The 20,177-nt window shown below is 45.2% G+C and overlaps 1 protein-coding gene and 1 pseudogene across 1 annotated transcript in view; one reads left to right on the forward strand and one right to left on the reverse strand.

Moving 5' to 3' along the window:
* CARD10 (caspase recruitment domain family member 10) overlaps positions 1-20,177 on the reverse strand; it is a 44,347-nt gene that overhangs the window by 20,353 nt on the left and 3,817 nt on the right. Inside the window, exons 4-12 of the mRNA XM_066633599.1 lie at positions 18,762-18,899; positions 16,824-17,149; positions 8,890-9,072; positions 6,674-6,829; positions 4,658-4,783; positions 3,933-4,130; positions 3,342-3,488; positions 1,474-1,589; positions 690-730 (exon numbers count right to left, since the gene is read on the reverse strand). Coding sequence (XP_066489696.1) covers positions 690-730; positions 1,474-1,589; positions 3,342-3,488; positions 3,933-4,130; positions 4,658-4,783; positions 6,674-6,829; positions 8,890-9,072; positions 16,824-17,149; positions 18,762-18,899 — 1,431 coding nt within the window. The remainder of the gene's footprint in view (positions 1-689; positions 731-1,473; positions 1,590-3,341; positions 3,489-3,932; positions 4,131-4,657; positions 4,784-6,673; positions 6,830-8,889; positions 9,073-16,823; positions 17,150-18,761; positions 18,900-20,177) is intronic.
* Positions 9,571-9,689, forward strand: LOC136658154 (5S ribosomal RNA; annotated as a pseudogene).

Below are 20,177 nucleotides of genomic sequence, written 5' to 3' on the forward strand. Positions count from 1 at the left end.
CCATATTTAAAGGATGCCTTAAATTTGGAGCATCAGAGCCTGCTTTAATGTTAAGCATAGGCAGGCAGGAAAACTCCTCAACTCCACTGTCGCCTCCGTTGGATTTTGAGAAATGCCCTTAAGGAGGCAGAAGATAAATCTGAACTGGATTCTGGTGTGTGTGCGTTGAATGGGTTCTTGGCAAAGCTCCTCCGTTTTTAGAATCATGCCAACCACCTTCACCCCTAGCCTCATGTTTGATTGCAAAAGCCAAACAGTTCCCGCACACATGCCAAATTCTCCTGGGACTGTACCCTGGGGAAAAAATGTCACAAATCTAGCCAGGCCCAAGATATACAGAGGGACACACTCTAGAGATTTACAGCCCATCACCAAGAACCGATAACAGCCTGAAGCTGATGCATTTCTCTCTTCCGGTTCTTACTTCTCTGAAACTGAATTGGAAACCCTCTATAAATTAAACATGCCAGACTGGAATATCCTAAGAACGATGCATGCATACATGAAAGCATGACGCTGCTGAGCCCCTGGAGATGCTCCCAGAGCTGGCAAGAGAACTGTGGGCCAAGGGCACCCCCTAGTGGATATATGGTCTTGCAGCCGATCTGGTAGAGGACAGCCCCTCCTCACCCAAATTCCTTCATGCATCGTTCTAGTAACTCACAGCGGAAATACTGCATCCACAATACCTGTTAAGTCTTCCATGCTGCCGAGGGACCCATAAGACCGACTGAAGGCACAAACATAGGAGAGAAGACATTTCAAGTATGTACAAGTGTCATAACTGTGTTCCTATATCTCTACATGGCACTAAAAGGTTTTTTTTTTAAATTACATGTGCATCTCTCCCTTTCTCCAAATTCAGAGAAATACATGATGCTCCCAGTCATCACCCATTCCGAGTATGTACCAGGGCCAGATTTGTTGGCTGCAGAGGAAGAATAATACACAGACATCTTCAGGCCATTCTCCACGTCCACCACTGCACTGATCTTCACAGGTGCCATCACCCGTCCCATCTTCTACTCCCAAGTCACCGTTTGATCCTTAGGCCTGGCAATATCATGCTGCAGCTGTGGGCAACTGCCAGGCCCACCACTTATGTCTGCCCATGGGCTCCCAGTCACTGCTTTCTTTTCCCCTACAATGCCCCCAAGATAACATCTGTTTCAAGTTTATTTGATATATGGTTTTACGATTAGACTTATAATTATTTAGGCTTGTTTTAATTACGGTTTATTTTAAATATCACTATTTTAATTCACTGTAGAACGGTGGGATCTGAATTAACAAATAATAATTTACTACTAAAATCAGGTTAGGTACTAAGCTATGTCCCCAAATACATACTTATATCAAGACATGTTCTTATGGCACATGGGAATCTGAACCTCCAAAACAGGAAAGACCGCGATTGAAGAGGCCAACAGGGAGAATTCCACTGTTGAATCTGCCTGAGAATCTGGGTATTACCTCTTAATGGGCATATATCCATCTTCCCGTTGCCGTCGAAGTATGGAGCCAGCACAGGGTGGGAAGGGAAAGATGGAAAGGCGGTTTATTTCCTTCTCTCTGTCTGGAGACATTTCCTAAATAGAAAAGGGAGGGAAAGAACATCATAAGCACCAGGCTTTACATTTCCTTGTCTCACTCTCCTTCATGCTCACTTACATTCTAGGATTATCAGCCAATTAAATAGCATGAGTTTCAATACATTAATTACTCAATTAAAAAATCTGCACACGTTTTGCTAGGGATAAAAATACAAGGCAAGGACCCATCCTACCACCCTTCCTCACTTTACTCTTTTGCCATCATCAGCATTCTCAACTGGCTAGAAACCTCCAGACCACCAAGCTGGCTGCCCTGGAAGGGAGAGGAAAACTTTAGGAAGCACACAGGATAGTAACCAATTTGTTTTCTGGCTGTTTTCCCTCCATCTGAAAGCCAGCTGTGAAGAAAATGTTGGCAGCAGTGGAAGAGTTATTTTTTAAAAGGCACAGCAACCCTATCAGTGGTTGGCCATTGGCCCAACATTCAGTGATAGGGTAAAATCATGCAAATTGAAACGTGCACATATAATTTGTGGTCTTTATGCTACTTGCTCCACACACACACACAAAACAAGACTAAGCGAATAGGAATTAATGTGGATCCCACAATTCCTTTCAATTCCAGAAATCTTGGAACTTCTCACATTTCACAAGTTTGTCCCCAGTCATAAATGCCAGAATCTTGTTCTGACAGTGAAAGCTGAAATCCTGTGAGCTGAGACAGTTGCCAAGTTCAGAGACACCAGCAAATCATGCAGTTTACAATCCAGGTTACTAAACCAAGATCAAATCCATGACGGTGGTTTGTTGGATTGTCTGATCCAGGCCAGCTCCACATGGATACTGACATAAATCCCAATGCTTTTTTGTCTGTTTCATGTCCCTCCCTAACCCAAGAGCTCAGAGTGGTGAACAGCAGTTTAGCTTCATGTCTGGGTCCCAGTGCCTTAAAGAGCTCATAAAAATACACCTTATAAATGGACAGAGAGCAGCAGGGGCAAGAAGAGCAGACTTTGAAATTTAAGATGCATAATTTGTTTAAAACAGTTCACGCACACTATCTCAATAATCTTCACAATAATCTGGAAGGTATATCAGTAGTATTATCTACATCTCTCTACAGGTGCATCTCTCTACAGGTGCTGGGAGGGCTCTGAGCAGGATTACCTAAGTGAACTCATGGCTGAGATGGAATTTTAACCTACGGCTTGCTGGATCACATTCACACTCAAGCAGTTCAAACCTAAGCACACACATGCAGAAGTAGGCTGCACTTTCAGTGGCATTTCCTCCCAAGGAAGCATCTGGGGACTGCAGCCTGATTCACTATGCTATACCTATGCTCTAAACAACTGGCTATTGCAGCATAAACACAGCCAGTTATTTCTCTAGACTTCCTATGTGACCTGCGTGGCATACTGCAGTAAAGTACTTACCAGTGTGGGAGTCAAAGAAGACTAAGATATTTGTGTCACAACAAACTGAAAATGACAGGCAAGCTAGAGTAGCATTTACACTGTAGCAAAAACTGCTGAGGACAGAAATTCTCAAAAGTGATAGAAGAGACCTTGTATCTTTGTCCCTACTCTCATCTCCTAGCTCCTGGGTACTGTTTTCCGTTCCGACACTCTCGGTTACTCTGGACAAAACCCTTTGCCACCCTGGGCAACAGTTCATGAAAAAAATTAAAAGGCCAATCAAACTGGCCACCTCTTGATGATGCTGAAGATGTGCCCAGTTCTTACATGGTGCAAATGTAAAATAGCAGTACAATCCCCAAACTCTCACCACATCCTGGTTTATACAATCCCCAGGGAAGACGACCTCCAGGATACCCGGAGTATCCACCGTTCCATCTTCCAGGGATGAAGGCTTCTCTGTCATGCTCCAGGTGCTACTTAGGATGGAACAGAGTGAATGGGAGGAGGAGCACATCTGGAACAGGGAGAGAGAAACAAGGTAACTTAAAGCCCAATTCTGAGCTCTGCACATCAATGTACTGCAGGCGCACACTGTTGCAAACATGCCGTAAGGCATATTTGCAAGTCTTAGCACCAGCCCAGTGCCGGAGCTAGCCCAGTGCCAGTTGGCACTAGGATAGCGCCGGTGTAAAGCCAGTGCTTTGCCACTCCTCGGTCGCCCAAACCACAGGGCAGCGGAGAGGTAGGTGGGGACATGGGGGGAGGCAGGGAGGAGGCATCCTGGGGTGGGATGAGGTGGGGGAGGATAGGGAGGAAGTGTTCCAAGGGAGGGAGCAGGATGGGAGGATGGCAGGACCGGTGGAGCTGAGCTCCACGTTGGGCCACACAACCCAACACAGAACTCTTTGATTCTGCAGCAGCTCCTTGTTCTGCAAGAGGCCTCCACTATGAGACTTACCTTCTTGCCCAAGCTCCTGGTGCACTGACAACGCTGTAGCTGAGCCTCTAGTGCACTTATCTTGCCCTCAACCTGTGTAAGTTTGCTCAGCAACTCATCCCTCTCCTCCTCCAAGGCCCGGACCCGCTTGCGATACTGGTCCTTCTCAATGAGGCTTTGGGAGTACTGAAGTTGAATGCCATCTCGGCTCTGGATTGCCTGAAAGAGACACAGCAAGAGGTGTAGATATGCCTTGGGCAGGCAGGACTACAGGTAGAACAGAGCAAATTCTGACAAGGTGGGAATAGGGTAAAGTGATAGGAGGTTGTTGATTAGACTGTCTGAACTCTAAATTAGAAAATGAGAATTCTACAGTCTGAGTAACAGTCCAATCCTAACTAACTTTCCAACACAGATGTAGCTATGCCAGTTGGGCATATGCTGCCTCCCATGATGGTTAGGAAGTCACATATGGTTTCTTATTTCCCCCCACCCAAAAAAATTCATACAGCAACTTAGATCAGTGGTTCCCAAACTTTTTAGTACCAGGACCCACTTTTTAGAACAAAACTTTTATCTTGAAAGATAGAAACTTTCTTTCAAATCGTAAAAATCCCTACGGGGATTTAAATTGCCTGCCTATGTAAACCGCCTTGAATAAAGTCTAAGGAGAAATCTGAGGTTCAAGAAAGGCGGTATAGAAATACCTGTATTATTATTATTATTATAAGAAAGAAGCGACACACCTGATCTCTTTCCTTCTCAATTTCTTCCAGCTGAGACAGCACAGTATTCATCCTGTGTTTGTACAGGTCACAATTCTTCTGCAGTGTCTGGAACCTCAACTGCAGACCTTCCATATCTTGCAAGTACTGATGGGGTGGAAACAGAGTTATACCTTCCAGGGATCAGTGTAGGGCTTAGTCCTAAAACCTGTTTTCAGTGCTAATTTCAGAAATGAAACATAAAATAGTGTACATACAAAGTATTTCCCTCCCCCCCCCCCACTTCTCATGAGTACCCACACATAGCCCACAAATGCCTGAGACTGGAGTTAAAGACTTCCATGGTGGAAGGCAATTTTGAACCCAGCATCTCTTTACTGGAAATCAAACCATACCCAAATCCAAAAACTGGGGGCTCTTATTTGGTGAATCAGAAAGTGGTAACTAGTTAAAAAAAATTGGTGCAAAAATAAATTAAATAAAAATAACCAAAGACTCAGAGATATTATTGTGAGGGCTGTGGGGGTTCCTCCTTGCTCCAGTTAAATTTGGAGGCACCGTTTCTAAATGGGTCACCTGAATAGCAGAGGAGACTGGTGGTTAGGACACAGACCTCCTGGTACTTAAGAGGAGGCCTGCCAGTCAAGAGGAGCTTTCTGTTGAAAGGTTCTTGAATTGAGGCTACTGGAAATATCTTGTGTTTCCCTGGCACTTCCCTTCTTCCTTGCTGCCACTCTACCATTCATCCTAAACAGGTTAAGTTCTTTTCTGTTTTGTTGTAGTGGAACTTTTTGAAAGGAAGGATAGAACCCTCAGGAACTAAGTGCAAGGGAGATTATAATTTCAAAAAGGAGGGCATGCTGCACTGAATTAGAGGAAAAGAAGCTCAGTTTGAATGTGTGTTTATGATGGGGGGGGTGTTTAGCAGTAGTAACTGAAGTAATAAGATCTCTTTATTACAGTCCTTTGTCTGTTGCCCCCCTGGATGGCTGGACCTAGAGTTTTCCTCTCTGGCTACTAGACTGAGGAGAATCTCTTCCCAGAATGGAATCATTGCATTGTATTCATTAGTATTCTTATAATAAGAAACAATGGGAGGTCTTGCAACAAAATGCTGCAGTATGCACATCTCCCTATGAGTAACTCCCAATGGATTCCGTGGGGGTTACTTCAGAGTAAGCATGCTCTGGACTACAGTGTTGGGTTGCAGGATCCAATACTGAAAAGGCTGCCTTAACTTTTTCTCACTCTCTCTGTCTTGTTCTCCATTTCCAATTTCTTCCGAATTTTCCCTTTCTTTATATCTCACTTTGTATCCAGTCTCAGCCCCTTCTCTAAGCCTTTCAGCATGAAATACACTTCCAAATCCTGCTGAATAGTAACCTTGAAAATGAGGGTTCTTCCCTGACCACTGGAGAATGTTCCATGTCACAGCAATGTCTCTCTAGGAATTCACTGGCTTTAACCTTTAGTTATCCTGGATTACTAAGTAAAGCATTTGGGGTCTTCTTTCCCTTTGTCTTTAAAAAAAAATAATTTCACACCTCAGCAAACCCCTGGAATTCAGTGAGTATTCAGAAACCCTTATATTCTTTGTGGGTACAGGTGGACCAGTGTTATATCTGCAGAATCAGGACCTGCAGATTCCAGTACTGTGGGTCCCCAAACCTGCAGGTTGGACCCACCTGGAGCCTTCGGAGGCAAGGGGAGCTGTGTTCCCCTCACCTCTGGAGGATTACTGGTCCCTGAAACCCACAGATTTCAGTATCCACGAGTTTCCTTCTCCATGGGGGGGGGGGGGTCCTAGAACAGACTCTAGAAATCATTAAATACATGGGGCATTGTTAACACTGGAAAAGGAACAAAACCATGGGGCCCTAACATTTTCCTGGGGTGTCATAAAAATACTGATGAACTTGAGCTGGAAGCGAACCCAAGTTCTAAGTGGTACAACTGCCTGCTAGTTGCATCCTAATGACAATGGGGCTGTGCAGTGATGATTCCTAAGAACAAGTGCTTGGGGGGGGGGCACCTTACCTTATCCCTCAGCTCCTCTGCCCACTGCAGCTCGTTTTGCACTGAGTCCAGTTTCTGGCACAGTTCCTGCCGGTCATCTTGTGCTTCTTTCCAGTCATGTTCCAAAATGTCTAAAAGGATCCTCCCGGAGTCTGGCATTTGGCCCTCTCCTGCTGCCTAAACAACAAGGGAGCAAAATCAGTTGCCTGCTGAGATGATCTGAACTAGGGGTAACATGACAAATCCGCAGTCAAGATTCTAATTTAGCAGGGCAATGTTACACATACAGAGAAAGGAAGGAGGAAGAGTGGCATAAATGTGCAAATGAATGAATGTTAACCAGGTTTAGGTATGTAGTACAGATATGCTTGAAGAGCTGGACAAATAATATAACCCACTTTCCCATGGTGACTCTCCACTGTATTGAGAGATAATACCTGCTCCAATGACCATGGAGCACTGATGGTTCCTAGCGGTGCTCAGCAATAGCATGGGAGCCCTCCTCATCATCTGAAACACCAAACTTGACAGGCAGTGATGCTCACTATATTGAAGACTCACTGAAGGAAAGTGAGTCTGACCATGGATCCAGTTATCTGTAGACCATCCGCCTGGGCAGCCGTCATTTTGACCAAGAGGCAAAAAACTGGTACAAGTGCTCCCAGCAGTAAAAACTGCAATTCTCTCCAACTTGAACTCAAAAGCCAAGCTGTGTCAGATTAAATCTGCACAGTCAAAATGTTACAACCAAGCAATGCTTTATGATGCGTTATGAATGTAGGGAGATGGTTTCATGTTTTCCAAGATAAGAACCTTATAATTTCATGCTACACAGAACCGGTTCTCAAACCACTCCAAGTTAAAATTATACGGTATAATGGCAATATCAACAATTTGCAGAGCATGTAATAGATTCATATAATTGATTGTAACCAGATGCTGCCTCCTTAGTAATCTATTTTTGTGTTCCTATTTTCCTAAGTAAAATCAGGTCTTCTGCTGATCAATTCTAGTTGTTGGGGAGGGAACACCCTAACTGAGAACATGGATAAGCAACTTCCGATTCTGACAACTAGAACAAGCTGCAGGTTTTGAGATAAAGTTGTATAAACCCATTTTAAAAGTCGGGAGCATCACAAACAGTTAGAATCTTGCAATACAGGTTGCCTTTTGAAACACACAACAGGGGAATATTCTAAAATAACACATGCACATATCTTCCATGGGCAAGATGGGGGGGCATGTGCAACTCAGATACCAGCAGGCAGCCTACTTTTCCCAGACAACAGCTGAGAGCCACAGCTGCTCAAAGCACCCATTGATATTTTAGCAGCATCTAAGCCAACATAGCAGGGCTTTCTTCAAAACAGATTTTATTTTTAGCATTGTACGAATGCCAGCCCTGATCTGTGGCCGTCCATCCTATCCTCAGGTAACACGCAATGGTAGTCTTGCTACAGTAGCAGAAATATTTATTAGGTTTATCAACTGCCTTTCTTCCAGGGCACTATATAACTGAAAAATACTAAAATACAAAACAGAAAAATACAGGGGGGAAAACCAGAGTGCTCTCAGGGCAGTGCTGGTCTCTTTAGTAGCTCATGGCAGAAATATTCTGTTTGGGATTCCTCTTCTCTGCTACCTTCTCCCCCTGGGCAGAGGGGAGGTCAGGGAGTTCACAAGGTGTTCACACTCTCTTCCCTTTCCCTGACAGAGATCCACAAGGAGGAGGAAAAAAGAAGAGCAAGCACATCTCCTACCAACACACCCTTGCAACTGGAATTCAGAGGCATACCGCCACTGAACCTGGAGGTAGCACATGGCCACCAAAACTAGTGACCATTGAGAGAACGGTCCTCCATGATTTTATTCAATCCTCTTTTAAAGTCATCACCACGCTTTGTGGCAACAAACTTTGTAGACTAATGACACACAGTGTGAAGACACAGGGCAGTGTGACTGTTTCTGATGAAATGCAGTCCAAAAATGTTGAATCATATTGTAAACAAGCACATTAGACATTCTGCATAGTTGAAGTTCCAAGTTCAAGCAACAGCATTGTCTTCTAAACAAGCTCAGTTTCACTAAATATAAGATCTCAGGGGAGCTGCTGCTCCATCAGAATTTATACACAGTACCACACGAAAAGTCTGATTTGATTTGAGCCAGCTTCTTGCATCAGCTCTCTCCTCTTCCCTTTGGGACATTGAGGTTTGTTCCCCCTCTTCAGCTAGTACCTGCACCACGCTCTGCAGCTCCTGAAGTGAAGCTATCAGCCTCTGGTTCTCTGCTCGCAACTCAGATACGGCGTCAGAACGACCAGGTTCCTCCACCTCCCGCTGGGGAGCCATCGATACCTGTTTCCGGAGAAGGGAGCACTCTTCCTCCAGGCTGCTAGCCTTGCATTTCAACTGGTCCAGCTGGAACACAAGGGGTCAAAAACCAAGAGCTCACCATCACTGCAGGAGTAGTGCTGGTTGGAGCAGCAACAAGAGAAACTGACACAGGGCTAGCTTCAGCAATGGTCTTGAACGCCAGGGCTGAGCCCTGGCCCAGCTAAAGAGGAAGAAAGAATAGTGAGAGAAGGGAGAGCACCTGGACAAATGCTAACTCAAGGGCAATTGAGAAATGGGCAGCACAACCCATTTCACATTTCTGGGCTTGCAGGTCAAGAGGTACGACTATTTCCAAAAACTCACCTATTTTGATACGGCATATACTGAACATCTCTTAAAAGGAAGTAGGGAAGGACATACAAAATGTGATAGATTCTCTGTCTCATAGTGCCCTTTAACCTTCATAGACAGGGTAGCATTTTTGTTCATCCTTTTAATGCACACAGGTAAGAATTCATGCTCCTTGTGCAATACAATGTATGTCCATACTACATGCATCAATCATGGCTTTGTGCCCAGAACCCTGGGAGCTATGTTACCCTACACATGCCCAATCTCGTCTGATCTTGGAAGCTAAGCAGAGTCAGGCCTGGTTAGTACTTGGATGGGAGACCGCCTGGGAATACTGGGTGCTGTAGGCTTATACCATAGTCTTTCGAGACTGAAGGTTGCCAACCATAGTTCTGTGCTAGCTGTGAAATGTCATTCTCCCCATACAAACCTACCAGGTGGACATATGTTCCGCTGGCTAGGGGCCGATCTCAAAGATAAGGTTGATTCTATTCTACATTCTTGCACATCCATGTGGAACAAGAGTTATCTGGGAAAGGTGCTTGCAAGAGCTGGAAGGAGTCTCATCAATGGCTCCAACACCAAAGTCTAAATACCATGCTTGACATAATCCCAGTGAAAGCTTTCACACTGAAACTAAGTGCCCAATCCTATCCAACTTCCCAGTGATGCAGCTGTGCCAACCTGCACTGGAGAGCAGTAGCGAACTTCCCCAGCCCCACGCCTGGGGCAAGGGTCCACGATGGCGCACCCCCCCCGCAAGATGCCACCAACCCCCACACGAATCCACCCCCCCTCATGTGACTCCAGGATGCACCGGGGAAGCCGGCGGGCTTTCCTGCATTCTTAAACTGTGCTTCTGGCAAACCAGAAGCAGTTTCCAACCATGTCAGGAGCCTTAGTAAGGCTTCCGCTCAGTCCTAGAGGCACGCAAGGCTCCGCACCCGGGGTATTGCCCCTTTCACTTAATGGCAGGTCCGCCACTTTTGGAGGGGCAGTGACAGAGGCCTTATCAAGGTAAGGGAATGTTTATTCCCTTGCCTCAAGGCTGCATTGCAGCTGCATCTGTGTTAAAAAGTTGGTTAGGATTGGCACCAAAACCCTGGTTCCTTTGAAGTTGGTGCAGTCCAGTTCTGGTATATGCCCACATTCCCCACAGTTTCTGCTCTGACATGACAAAAAGTGCCAAGGTAATAGAAGACACAGATACCCAGGAAGGGGCTAGATAGGTAAACATCAAGTCAATGCTGAAGAGCAATTGTTGGTGCTGCAATTCACCTGAAGCATCACTTAAGCACTTGATGAGGCCTTGTACAGGGACAGTATTCTTTTGGAAAGAAGTTATTAGCTGCATTAATTCTGTATTACAACAAACACTGATATTCGTTAATGCGCATGTTCATTTGAATTATCTGCCTGTTTCATGGAAGTTAACTGCAGGATAGCAGAAGTGGCCTCTTTGCGCCCTAACTACAGCTGAAGTATTTATACTAAAACACTGGAAGGTAAAGGGTCCCCCTCCTTCTATTCAGTGGATTAAGGACCCTCTAACTTTATTAACATTTGAAAGTATGGCTTACAGACAGCAACTACGTATGAATATAAATTTGGAGGAGATAAGCACAGATTGCTTATTAATATGCTTTGTAAACTGTATGCATTTTATTTATATTTTCCCCCTTTTTCTTTTATTTATTAACAAAGGGGGGGGAGTCTATGCTGCAGGGCAGTAGTGTGTGAGAAGTCAATGACTTAGGGTACAATCCTATGGTTCCCTAACATCTAGGGCTACAGCAGTGCCAAAATGGGTGACTGTATCCTATGGGGCCAGAGAAGCTCACAGATGCCTCCTCAGAGTAAGGGAACAAACATTCCTTTATCCCATGACAAGCGACCATGGTCCCTATTGGGCTACTCAGATCTGCACCTACTTTTGAGCAAAAAATAAGGCAACCCATGTCAGGTTTTTCAGCTCCAGAGGGAGCATTGGATTTAGTGACAGTCTTCTGTAGTTTCCAGCCCCCTCCTGGACGTGGTCTTCCCCATGGTCCACCACTCTCCCCGCCTTCCCCCCACCCCAAAAAGGCTCACCACCAGCCGATGGTAAATCATCACCGGAGGCTCCAGTTCATCATCTTTCCAATGCTGAGGCCCTGTACCAACTGGTGCTAACCTCAGCATCAGCCCAGTAGTCTTACTGTTTGTGCCAGAGTACCTTAGGGCACATTTCACATCACCTGGAGCCAGCAGTAAGTGTAGAGTGCATGGGGTTAGTCTGATAGAACTGGGCTGTTCAAGTCCTTGGTCTCAGCAGCCAGAAACAGAATATCAGATTCTTAACTTCTAAAACAACAGTTTATTACCAGTTTGCCTGGAGGTGAAACCTTCCTGTCTCAGACACAGGAAATGGGCATGTTTATGGCTCCAGGTGAAAGGCAGATAACCAGGGTGTGGTCTGATACATTCAGCCAGTTGAGTGATGTGAGAAGTCTTATCCAAGGAATTCACCTAGATTGTTTGCAGAGTCATCGAAAAGGCATTAGCTAGAAAGCAAGTGGGAGAACACAGTGGCCAGAAGGCAACACCACACCCTAGGCAGTAGAAACATGTTAAGTATTTCCAGATGGGACATAGACGACAATGGGCTTAAGCTACAGTACACAATACTCTCACACACAAAAAATGTGGGTAGATGCTTTCTGTAGGTCAGTGTCCAAATTATGAAGGGAAAGGTAGGAAAGACCTCATGAAATCTACAAGCCCCATCATCAAACTCCCTCCAAATGCAGCCCCCCCCCCATTTTCTGTTGATGGTAGAGAAAGGGGCAACACAAAAAGTAAGGTAATTCAGGCATTGCTATAGATGAAAAAGGATCAACACTGTGGCCAAAGAGTCTCAGCAATTTCAATTTTGAAAAGCCATCTCTGTCTCTCTTGAGAACTTTTGCACACTAGAACAGTTCACACAAACACAGGAAAAGTGTTTCTTTAACTGTAGCTTCATTCCAATATAGTACCTGAAGTTGTTAGCATGAATGTAGCATAGTGACTAAGATACTTCAGTGTTAGACAGGAAGTCCCTGGTTCAAATCCTGCCTCAGTCATGAATTTAGCAGATAGCCTCAGGAAAGCTACTTCTTAAGAACATAAGAACAGCCCCACTGGATCAGGCCATAGGCCCATCTAGTCCAGCTTCCTGTATCTCACAGTGGCCCACCAAATGCCCCAGGGAGCACAACAGATAACAAGAGACCTGCATCCTAGTGCCCTCCCTTGCACTGGCATTCTGACATAACCCATTTCCAAAATCAGGAGGTTGCATATACACATCATGGCTTGTAACCCATAATGGATTTTTCCTCCAGAAACTTGTCCAATCCCCTTTTAAAGGCAACCAGGCCAGATGCCATCACCACATCCTGCAGCAAGGAGTTCCACAGACCAACGACACGCTGAGTAAAAAAATATTTTCTTTTGTCTGTCCTAACTCTCCCAACACTCAATTTTAGTGGATGTCCCCTGGTTCTGGTGTTATCTGAGAGTGTAAAGAGCATCTCTCTATCCACTTTATCCTTCCCATGCATAATTTTGTATGTCTCAATCACAACCCCCCTCAGGCGTCTCTTTTCTAGGCTGAAGAGGCCCAAACGCCGTAGCCTTTTCTCATAAGGAAGGTGGCCCAGCCCGTAATCATCTTAGTCGCTCTCTTTTGCACCTTTTCCATTTCCACTATTTTTTTTTTGAGATACGGCGACCAGAACTGGACACAATACTCCAGGTGTGGCCTTACCATCGATTTGTACAACGGCATTATAATATTAGCCGTTTTGTTCTCAATAACTTTTCTAATGATCCCAAGCACAGAATTGGCCTTCTTTACTGCTGATGCACATTGGGTCGACACTTTCATCGACCTGTCGTCCACCACCACCCCAAGATCTCTCTCCTGATCTGTCATAGACAGCTCAGAACCCATTAGCCTATAGTGAAGGCCAAACCCATTAATGAAGTTTTGATTTTTTGCCCCAATGTGCATGACTTTACACTTACTTACATTGAAGCGCATCTGCCATTTTGCTGCCCATTCTGCCAGTTTGGAGAGATCCTTCTGGAGATCCTCACAATCACTTCTGGTCTTCACCATTTGGAAAAGTTTGGTGTCGTCTGCAAACTTTGCCACCTCACTGCTCACCCCTGTCTCCAGGTCATTTATGAAGAGGTTGAAAAACACCGGTCCCAGGACAGATCCTTGGGGCACACCGATTTTCACCTCTCTCCATTGTGAAAATTGCCCATTGACACCCACTCTCTGCTTCCTGGCCTCCAACCAGTTCTCAATCCATGAGAGGACCTGCCCTCCAATTCCCTGACTATGGAGTTTTTTCAGTAGCCTTTGGTGAGGGACCGTGTTGAACGCCTTCTAAAAGTCCAGATATATAATGCCCATGGGTTCTCCCGCATCCACATGCCTGTTGACCTTTGCAAAGAATTCTATAAGGTCCGTGAGGCAAGACTTACCCTTACAGAAGCCTTCTTGCAAGCAAGGAAAAGTCAGAACTGAAGCAGAAACAATTTGAGAAAACCTCAAAGGCGCACTGAAAATATGGTTTATATTAGGTATAAATTCTGTTGCAGTCAGTGACTCATCTTCAGCGGTTAAGCAAAGCAGCCATTGTTGTCTTGCAGCCTCAGTTTTCCCCATCTATGATATGGAGATTATACCAATCTTTCTTTGCAAGGTTGCTTTAAGGATTGCCAAGATAATTCACAACTTTTTGAATACTTTAAATATTGTTAGTTTAATTGTTCTTAAAAAGTCAGTTCCCTGGCAGGCCCTAAGACATGAGGGACAAGCATCTAAATAAATTAGAATAATCTATAACAAGAATAATATGAAACACACACATTCCATTATAGATTTGTGCAGGCACACACAAATGCATCCCAAAAGCACATCCACAGCTTCTGAGACACACAGCCTAAATGAAAAGCTTCCTGCCCAAAACACTGTTAAGTGAGTTGAAGAGTCTGCATTACCTGCAGAAGATTAAGAAGTACCTTGGCCATGGTCTGTGTATTAATGCCTTCCCAGAGCAAATGCAAAAGTGGCTACGGGGCACAGATCTCCCCAACAAAGGCTGGGACTGCCACTATCTATCATTTTTACAGCATCATCAATATGCATAGGGCTTTACAGAGCAAAATAGCAGGCAGTTGCTTACTCCACAGTATACAGTGAGACAAGGAGGAAGAGATAATAAAAGGAAAGAGTAGGAGGAGAAACAGGGATGTGCAAGAGACACCATATTATCACAAGCAAATGCAGTTTTTCTCAGAAACTGAGGATGATACAGTAAGGACATATCTGTTGGCATTCTTTTTCTTTATAAAAAGCCACTGTGGAAGAAGGTAGCATCCAGATTGAAACTGTATATGTGGAGGGAGGTCTGATACACACACACTGAAGTTGCTATTTGCTTCAGTAGCACTTCCTTAGGCCATCAGCAGCATCAGGGGAGAACAATGTTGGGGGGGAAGGGTGAGACCCTCTCCCTCACTCACTACAGTTGATCAGGATTGGAAGGATGAGACAAGCCTGTCAGGACATATGTGGGACATCAGGAAATGCTATATCTAGAAACAGGGGAATGTGGAGTTGTACACCAGAAAAAGGTTCAACTGGGGAAACTCCCAGTGGATGTGTCACTGTACAATCAGATCAGCCTTGGGCATTGCCTTGCAATGCACCCTCTTCCTGTGAAAATCTCACAAGTTTCATCTTTCTCCATCACAATGGCCCAGTCAGAATGCAGCCTTCACATCTCTCAAGAAAGGGAGATGCAAAGACTGCAATTAAGGTACATTGCAGTGGCGGAAGGAGACACCCAGGAAAATGGCATGGCCTGTTTGCAACAAAGAAACAACCATCACATTCATGGTCTGTCATATTTTTGGCTGGGAAGAAACAAGGGGTTTTCTTTGGGGGGGGGGGGCAAGTAAGCCAAGAACATTTCTTGGCTTACTTGCAAGAGCCACATGGAAACCATGTGCACACAGGCATCTTGTACCTTGTTCACTCCCATTCGCTGCTTATGTTATATTCTGGTTATAGTATGCGAGTTACAAGGAATGAGGACACTGCTGCTATGAGGAACAGCCCAACTTGGGTCCAAGGACTGAACTTGACCTTCAGGCCCATCTCCAATTCCCCAGCAGAAGCAAAAATTATTCCAGTTATGAAAAGGAAATACCAGAGACTGCAAGAGATGTTGGAGAGAGACTCTGCCACCAACAAGAACTTAGCCAGAAAAAAACCTGAGATGACTAAGAAATTCAAAATAATACCATCTTTAAACTTGCTACAGTAGCACCTATACTCTGGAAATGATAATTTGTGCCTTAGTATCTTTCTGAAGAACATGCACTGTCTAAGTTTAAGGAAGGAACACCCTAGATGCACTCTTATGACCCCAGGCCTTAAAAAGGATTGCATTAATAATTCTCATACAACCCACACCTGCCAATATAACTATACTGAAAACATATAAGGTGTGGTTTTCTCTGGGGCTGACACCTTTGGCTTACTCATTTATTTTAGAGAATTCAGATGACATCAGTGGCATTGCTAGAGGATGCAGGCTGCACTGGGTGATGTACATGGGGGCGATACCACTACTAGACAAAATTTTAAAAATCTTGGTATTTTTGAATAATACCATCATGTTATATATCACTCAGTGTGTAATTTCATGGAGAATGCAGTGAGACTAACCATGTTGAAATACCTTGATTCTATCAAAAAACCAATGGGGCGGGGCAATTGTGCATCACCACATCCACTGCTTGGGGCATTGTCATGCCCGCTGCATGGAAGGAGGTCTGTCATGGAGGGACACACTGGTCTCCCGCACCAGGTGATACAAACCCTAGTGATGCCACTGGATGACATTCATCCAAAACCACTGAATTCCTGTGCTTTCTCCCTCTTCTAGACCATAGTTAAAAGGTACAGACACTGTGTTCCTCCATTGTATCTGGTCACCCTGCCTAGCATGTAAAGCTGGGAAAGAGCAAGATAAGATAAAACTAGAGCAAGCAAAAAGGAGTTACAATGAATTTGGCAGAGAGACCAACCTCAAAAAAAGAAATTCTTCCAGGCTGCAGGCAGGGCAGAGCAAAACGTAAGGAACAAAAATGGGACAACTTCAAGAATGCCGTGCTCAGAATGAGATACAGCCAAGGAAGCCGCAGTAAGAACCATCAACTAGCACTTTATAGCTTTCATCCTTTTGTGGGAGGATGAGCTCAGTGAGACCAGAGTATCTACACTGGTGCAGGTAGTACTTAATTCATGACAGTGACTTCAGACACAAGGAAGTGAGCTTGGCTTGACTCTGACATGTTACACCCCTTTCTGCCACCCTGCTATGAATAGTGCACATTTGCAAACATCCATGTGCGTACATACATCCCGCTCACCGTACCCCCAGTTGCAGGTCCCGGCTTCGGAGGACAGCAGCGTTCCTCTCCTCGCAGATCTGCGCATAGCGCATGGCCAGCATGTAGTTTTCATCCTTCAGTCGCAGCAGCTCCATGCTATTGGAGTCCCACTCCTCCTGGAGCCGTTGGCAACGCTCCTGAACCTTCTGCAGCTTCTGTAGTTGCTGCTTCAGCTGAGAACACTCCTCCTCCAAGGCCTGGTTCTTCACTTGGAGCTGGTGCTGTTTGGCCAGGTGTGCTTTCAGCTGAGCCCTCGTGTTCTTCACTTCCATCATGAGGAACTGAGTCAAACCTTCAGGGCCCTCCTCATCTGGAAAAGGACAGAAGGTCAGCTTCATGAGCAGCAGGACGAAATGCAAGGGCTTTTCAGCCAACAGTAACCGAATCACACTTTACACAACACAGACGTTTGCCACATGATCCCCTGGCATTCATGGCAGTAAATAAGGCAAGGCGCGAAGCCAAGATGTGTGTTTGTAAACATACACTGGGCATGTGTCAAGAAGATGCCACTCAGAGCTTCCTAGTGTGGGTTCATGTTTACAAACAAGCATCTCTACTCCATTCATTGAAGTGATAACCACCACAAACACACTTGGTGCACAAAGTGTGAATTGGAGCTTCAGCTGGGTGGGACAGTTGCTGCATCAGACACATTTGATGATTCAATTTGCTGAACAAGGTTCCAGGGTTACAAAAAGGCATCTACACATACGAATAGAACCCCAACCTGCTATTTTCTCATGTGTAGACAGATACCCAGAACTATTCACATATGCCTCTTTGATAACTAGTGATTTTCTTTTCCATGCAGATACCCTTACCCCATAAGTGCAATCTCTCAATCAGACCTTGTGATCTGTTCCTCTGAACTAGATGCGACTGTAATCACAGTGCTGGCCCTAGCATGCTTGCTTATATTTCTGTTAATAGCATGCACGGCACAGGGAAGATCCAGGCTGAAGCCGTAGCAGGGAGCAGAGAGGCTTTAACCTTACCACCCACTACAGTCACAATCTACACCTGCCCTCTTCAGATATGTGCAACTGCAATTTAAGGGACAAGCAATCATGCATCATAAAATCCCAACATTAGAACACATTTTGTGGACATGGGTAAGATCCATCAGACAGAAAGAGTACATGCGAAACTTGCTCCTACACTAGGACATCCTGCAAACAGCTTTTTCAAACCCACTAAACTGCAGAAGTAGGTTCTTTGGAGGTAAATTTGATGAAAAACAAACAAAAGCAATGACTGAGAACATAGATCTGGAGCACATGATCTTCTCAAGCTGCTGCCACTGCCTAGTCATCCACAGTCAGAAAGCTAAGAAGATGTTGTATTTTTAAAAAAGGAAAATTGAGGTTCTCGGGAATTCAGGTTCCTGAGGACCTAAGGTTCTACACAGGCTAGGACAGAGGTCTCTAAACTTTTTGGCCAGAGGGCCGCATCAAATATCTGGCACGGTGTTGAGGGCCGGAAAAAAAATTTAAATATAAAATTTATTTAAATAAATTAGAGATGGAACTTAGATGAGTGAATAAATGAATGAATGGGATCATTCATTCAACCTCTCTGGCCCTTGAACACCCTCCAGACACAACCAGAGCACAGTTCCAGTCATGTTTGGCCAGAGGTTTTCAGGGGACAAGAGGTTGGCCACAGGTCGGATAGAGGCTCACCGCGGGCTGCATCTGGCTCCTGGGCCGGGGTTTGGAGATCCCTGGGCTAGGAGATTCCACTTAAAATGCCATCCATCCAAAGAAAGTCCACACAATAACACAAACACACAGACTGACACTTTCTGTCAAGGATTCTGAATGCCAGGATTCCACCAAGGCTGTTCCAAGCCTCTCTGCATCTATGGAGATGCAGCACACATCTCCACAGCACACACATGGCCGCCCACAACTTCATACCCAAGATCATAGAGCAGCGCTGAACTGGTTGCTTCCCCGTCAGTCGGGTGAACTGCTCCGGGTAATAGAACTCCAAGGCCTCCAGGAACGCTTCATAGCCTCGCTTCCCTCGGCCCCGAAGGATATCCATGAGGAGTCCTGCAGAGACAGTCAAAAGACATCTTAGCTGAATGAATGTGGAACCAAGGCTGTGTGCCACATGATCGCCCTGAAGAACCAGTGAAGAACCCTGAAGAACCAGCATGATATAGAAGCAGGGGGTCTCTAAACTTTTCAGCCAAAAGTCCACACTGAATATCTGGCACAGTGTCGCGGGCCGGAAAAAATATAAAATTTAAATAAATACATTAGAGATGGAACTTATGAATGAATGAATGAATGAATGAATGAATGAATGAATGAATGAGGGCCCAATCCTATCCAACTTTTCAGCACCGGTGTAGCTGCAATGCAGTCACAAGGTAAGGGAACAAAGGTTTCCATACCTTAAGGAGCCCTCTGTGACTGCTGCCCCGCCATAAGATGCCGTGCATGCCCCATTGGCATGGCTGCACCAGCACTGGAAAATTGACAAGGATTGGGCTCTGAATGGGCTCAAATGTCCAGGATTTCTCCAAGCACCAACACTGCCCAAGAAATAAAGCAAACAAATAGACCCCCATTCCCCCACCCCACAAGCACATCTCTGGTTGTATTTGGTCAGCTGGATGAGAGGCTCTCTGGGGATCAAAGGCTGGCTGTGGGCCGGATAGAGGCTCTCAGTGGGCTGAATCTGGCCCCCAGGCCAGGGTTTGGAGACCCCTGATATAGAGTTAAAGTGTTAGACTAGGTCCACGGAGACCCAGGTTCAAATCCCCACTGAGCCATGAAGCTGATATGAAGACCCTTGGGCCAATCATCTACTCTCAGGCTGGCCACCCTCACAGGGTTATTGTGAGGATAAAATGCAGAGGTGGGAAGCCATGTATCCTTGGAGGAAAGGGAGGGATAAAAGTATAACTAATAAGTTATCCTCGACTCTTAGAATGATAGTGCTGGAATGATCCAAAAAAAGGCCATTTAGTCCAACCTCTGCCACTGCCCCCAAGCAGATGGAGGATCTGGGAGACCCATCTTCATCTCTTGCCACAGTCTCACTGAGTGGCAAGACATCCTCAGCTTTCATTTTCCATCTATAAAATGAGAATGGCAGTGAGTCCATGAGAGCAAAGCAAAAAAAAAAAAAATGAGTACTGTAAAAACTTTTGGCACTTTAAAAGACCATAGGAAAAATTTTATTAACAAAAGACAGGATCCAGACTGCTGCTTCAGATTGGGACGCTCAGCAGAGCGCAACATGCAGCCATGGTTGCCCAGACAACAGGGCAGGCTAGTAGGCCAAGAGGGACAGGACCCCAGGAGTTGTGGCTGTTGCCA

This window comes from Tiliqua scincoides, chromosome 7 (genome assembly GCF_035046505.1).
Source record: "Tiliqua scincoides isolate rTilSci1 chromosome 7, rTilSci1.hap2, whole genome shotgun sequence".
Taxonomy (NCBI): Eukaryota; Metazoa; Chordata; class Lepidosauria; order Squamata; family Scincidae; genus Tiliqua; species Tiliqua scincoides.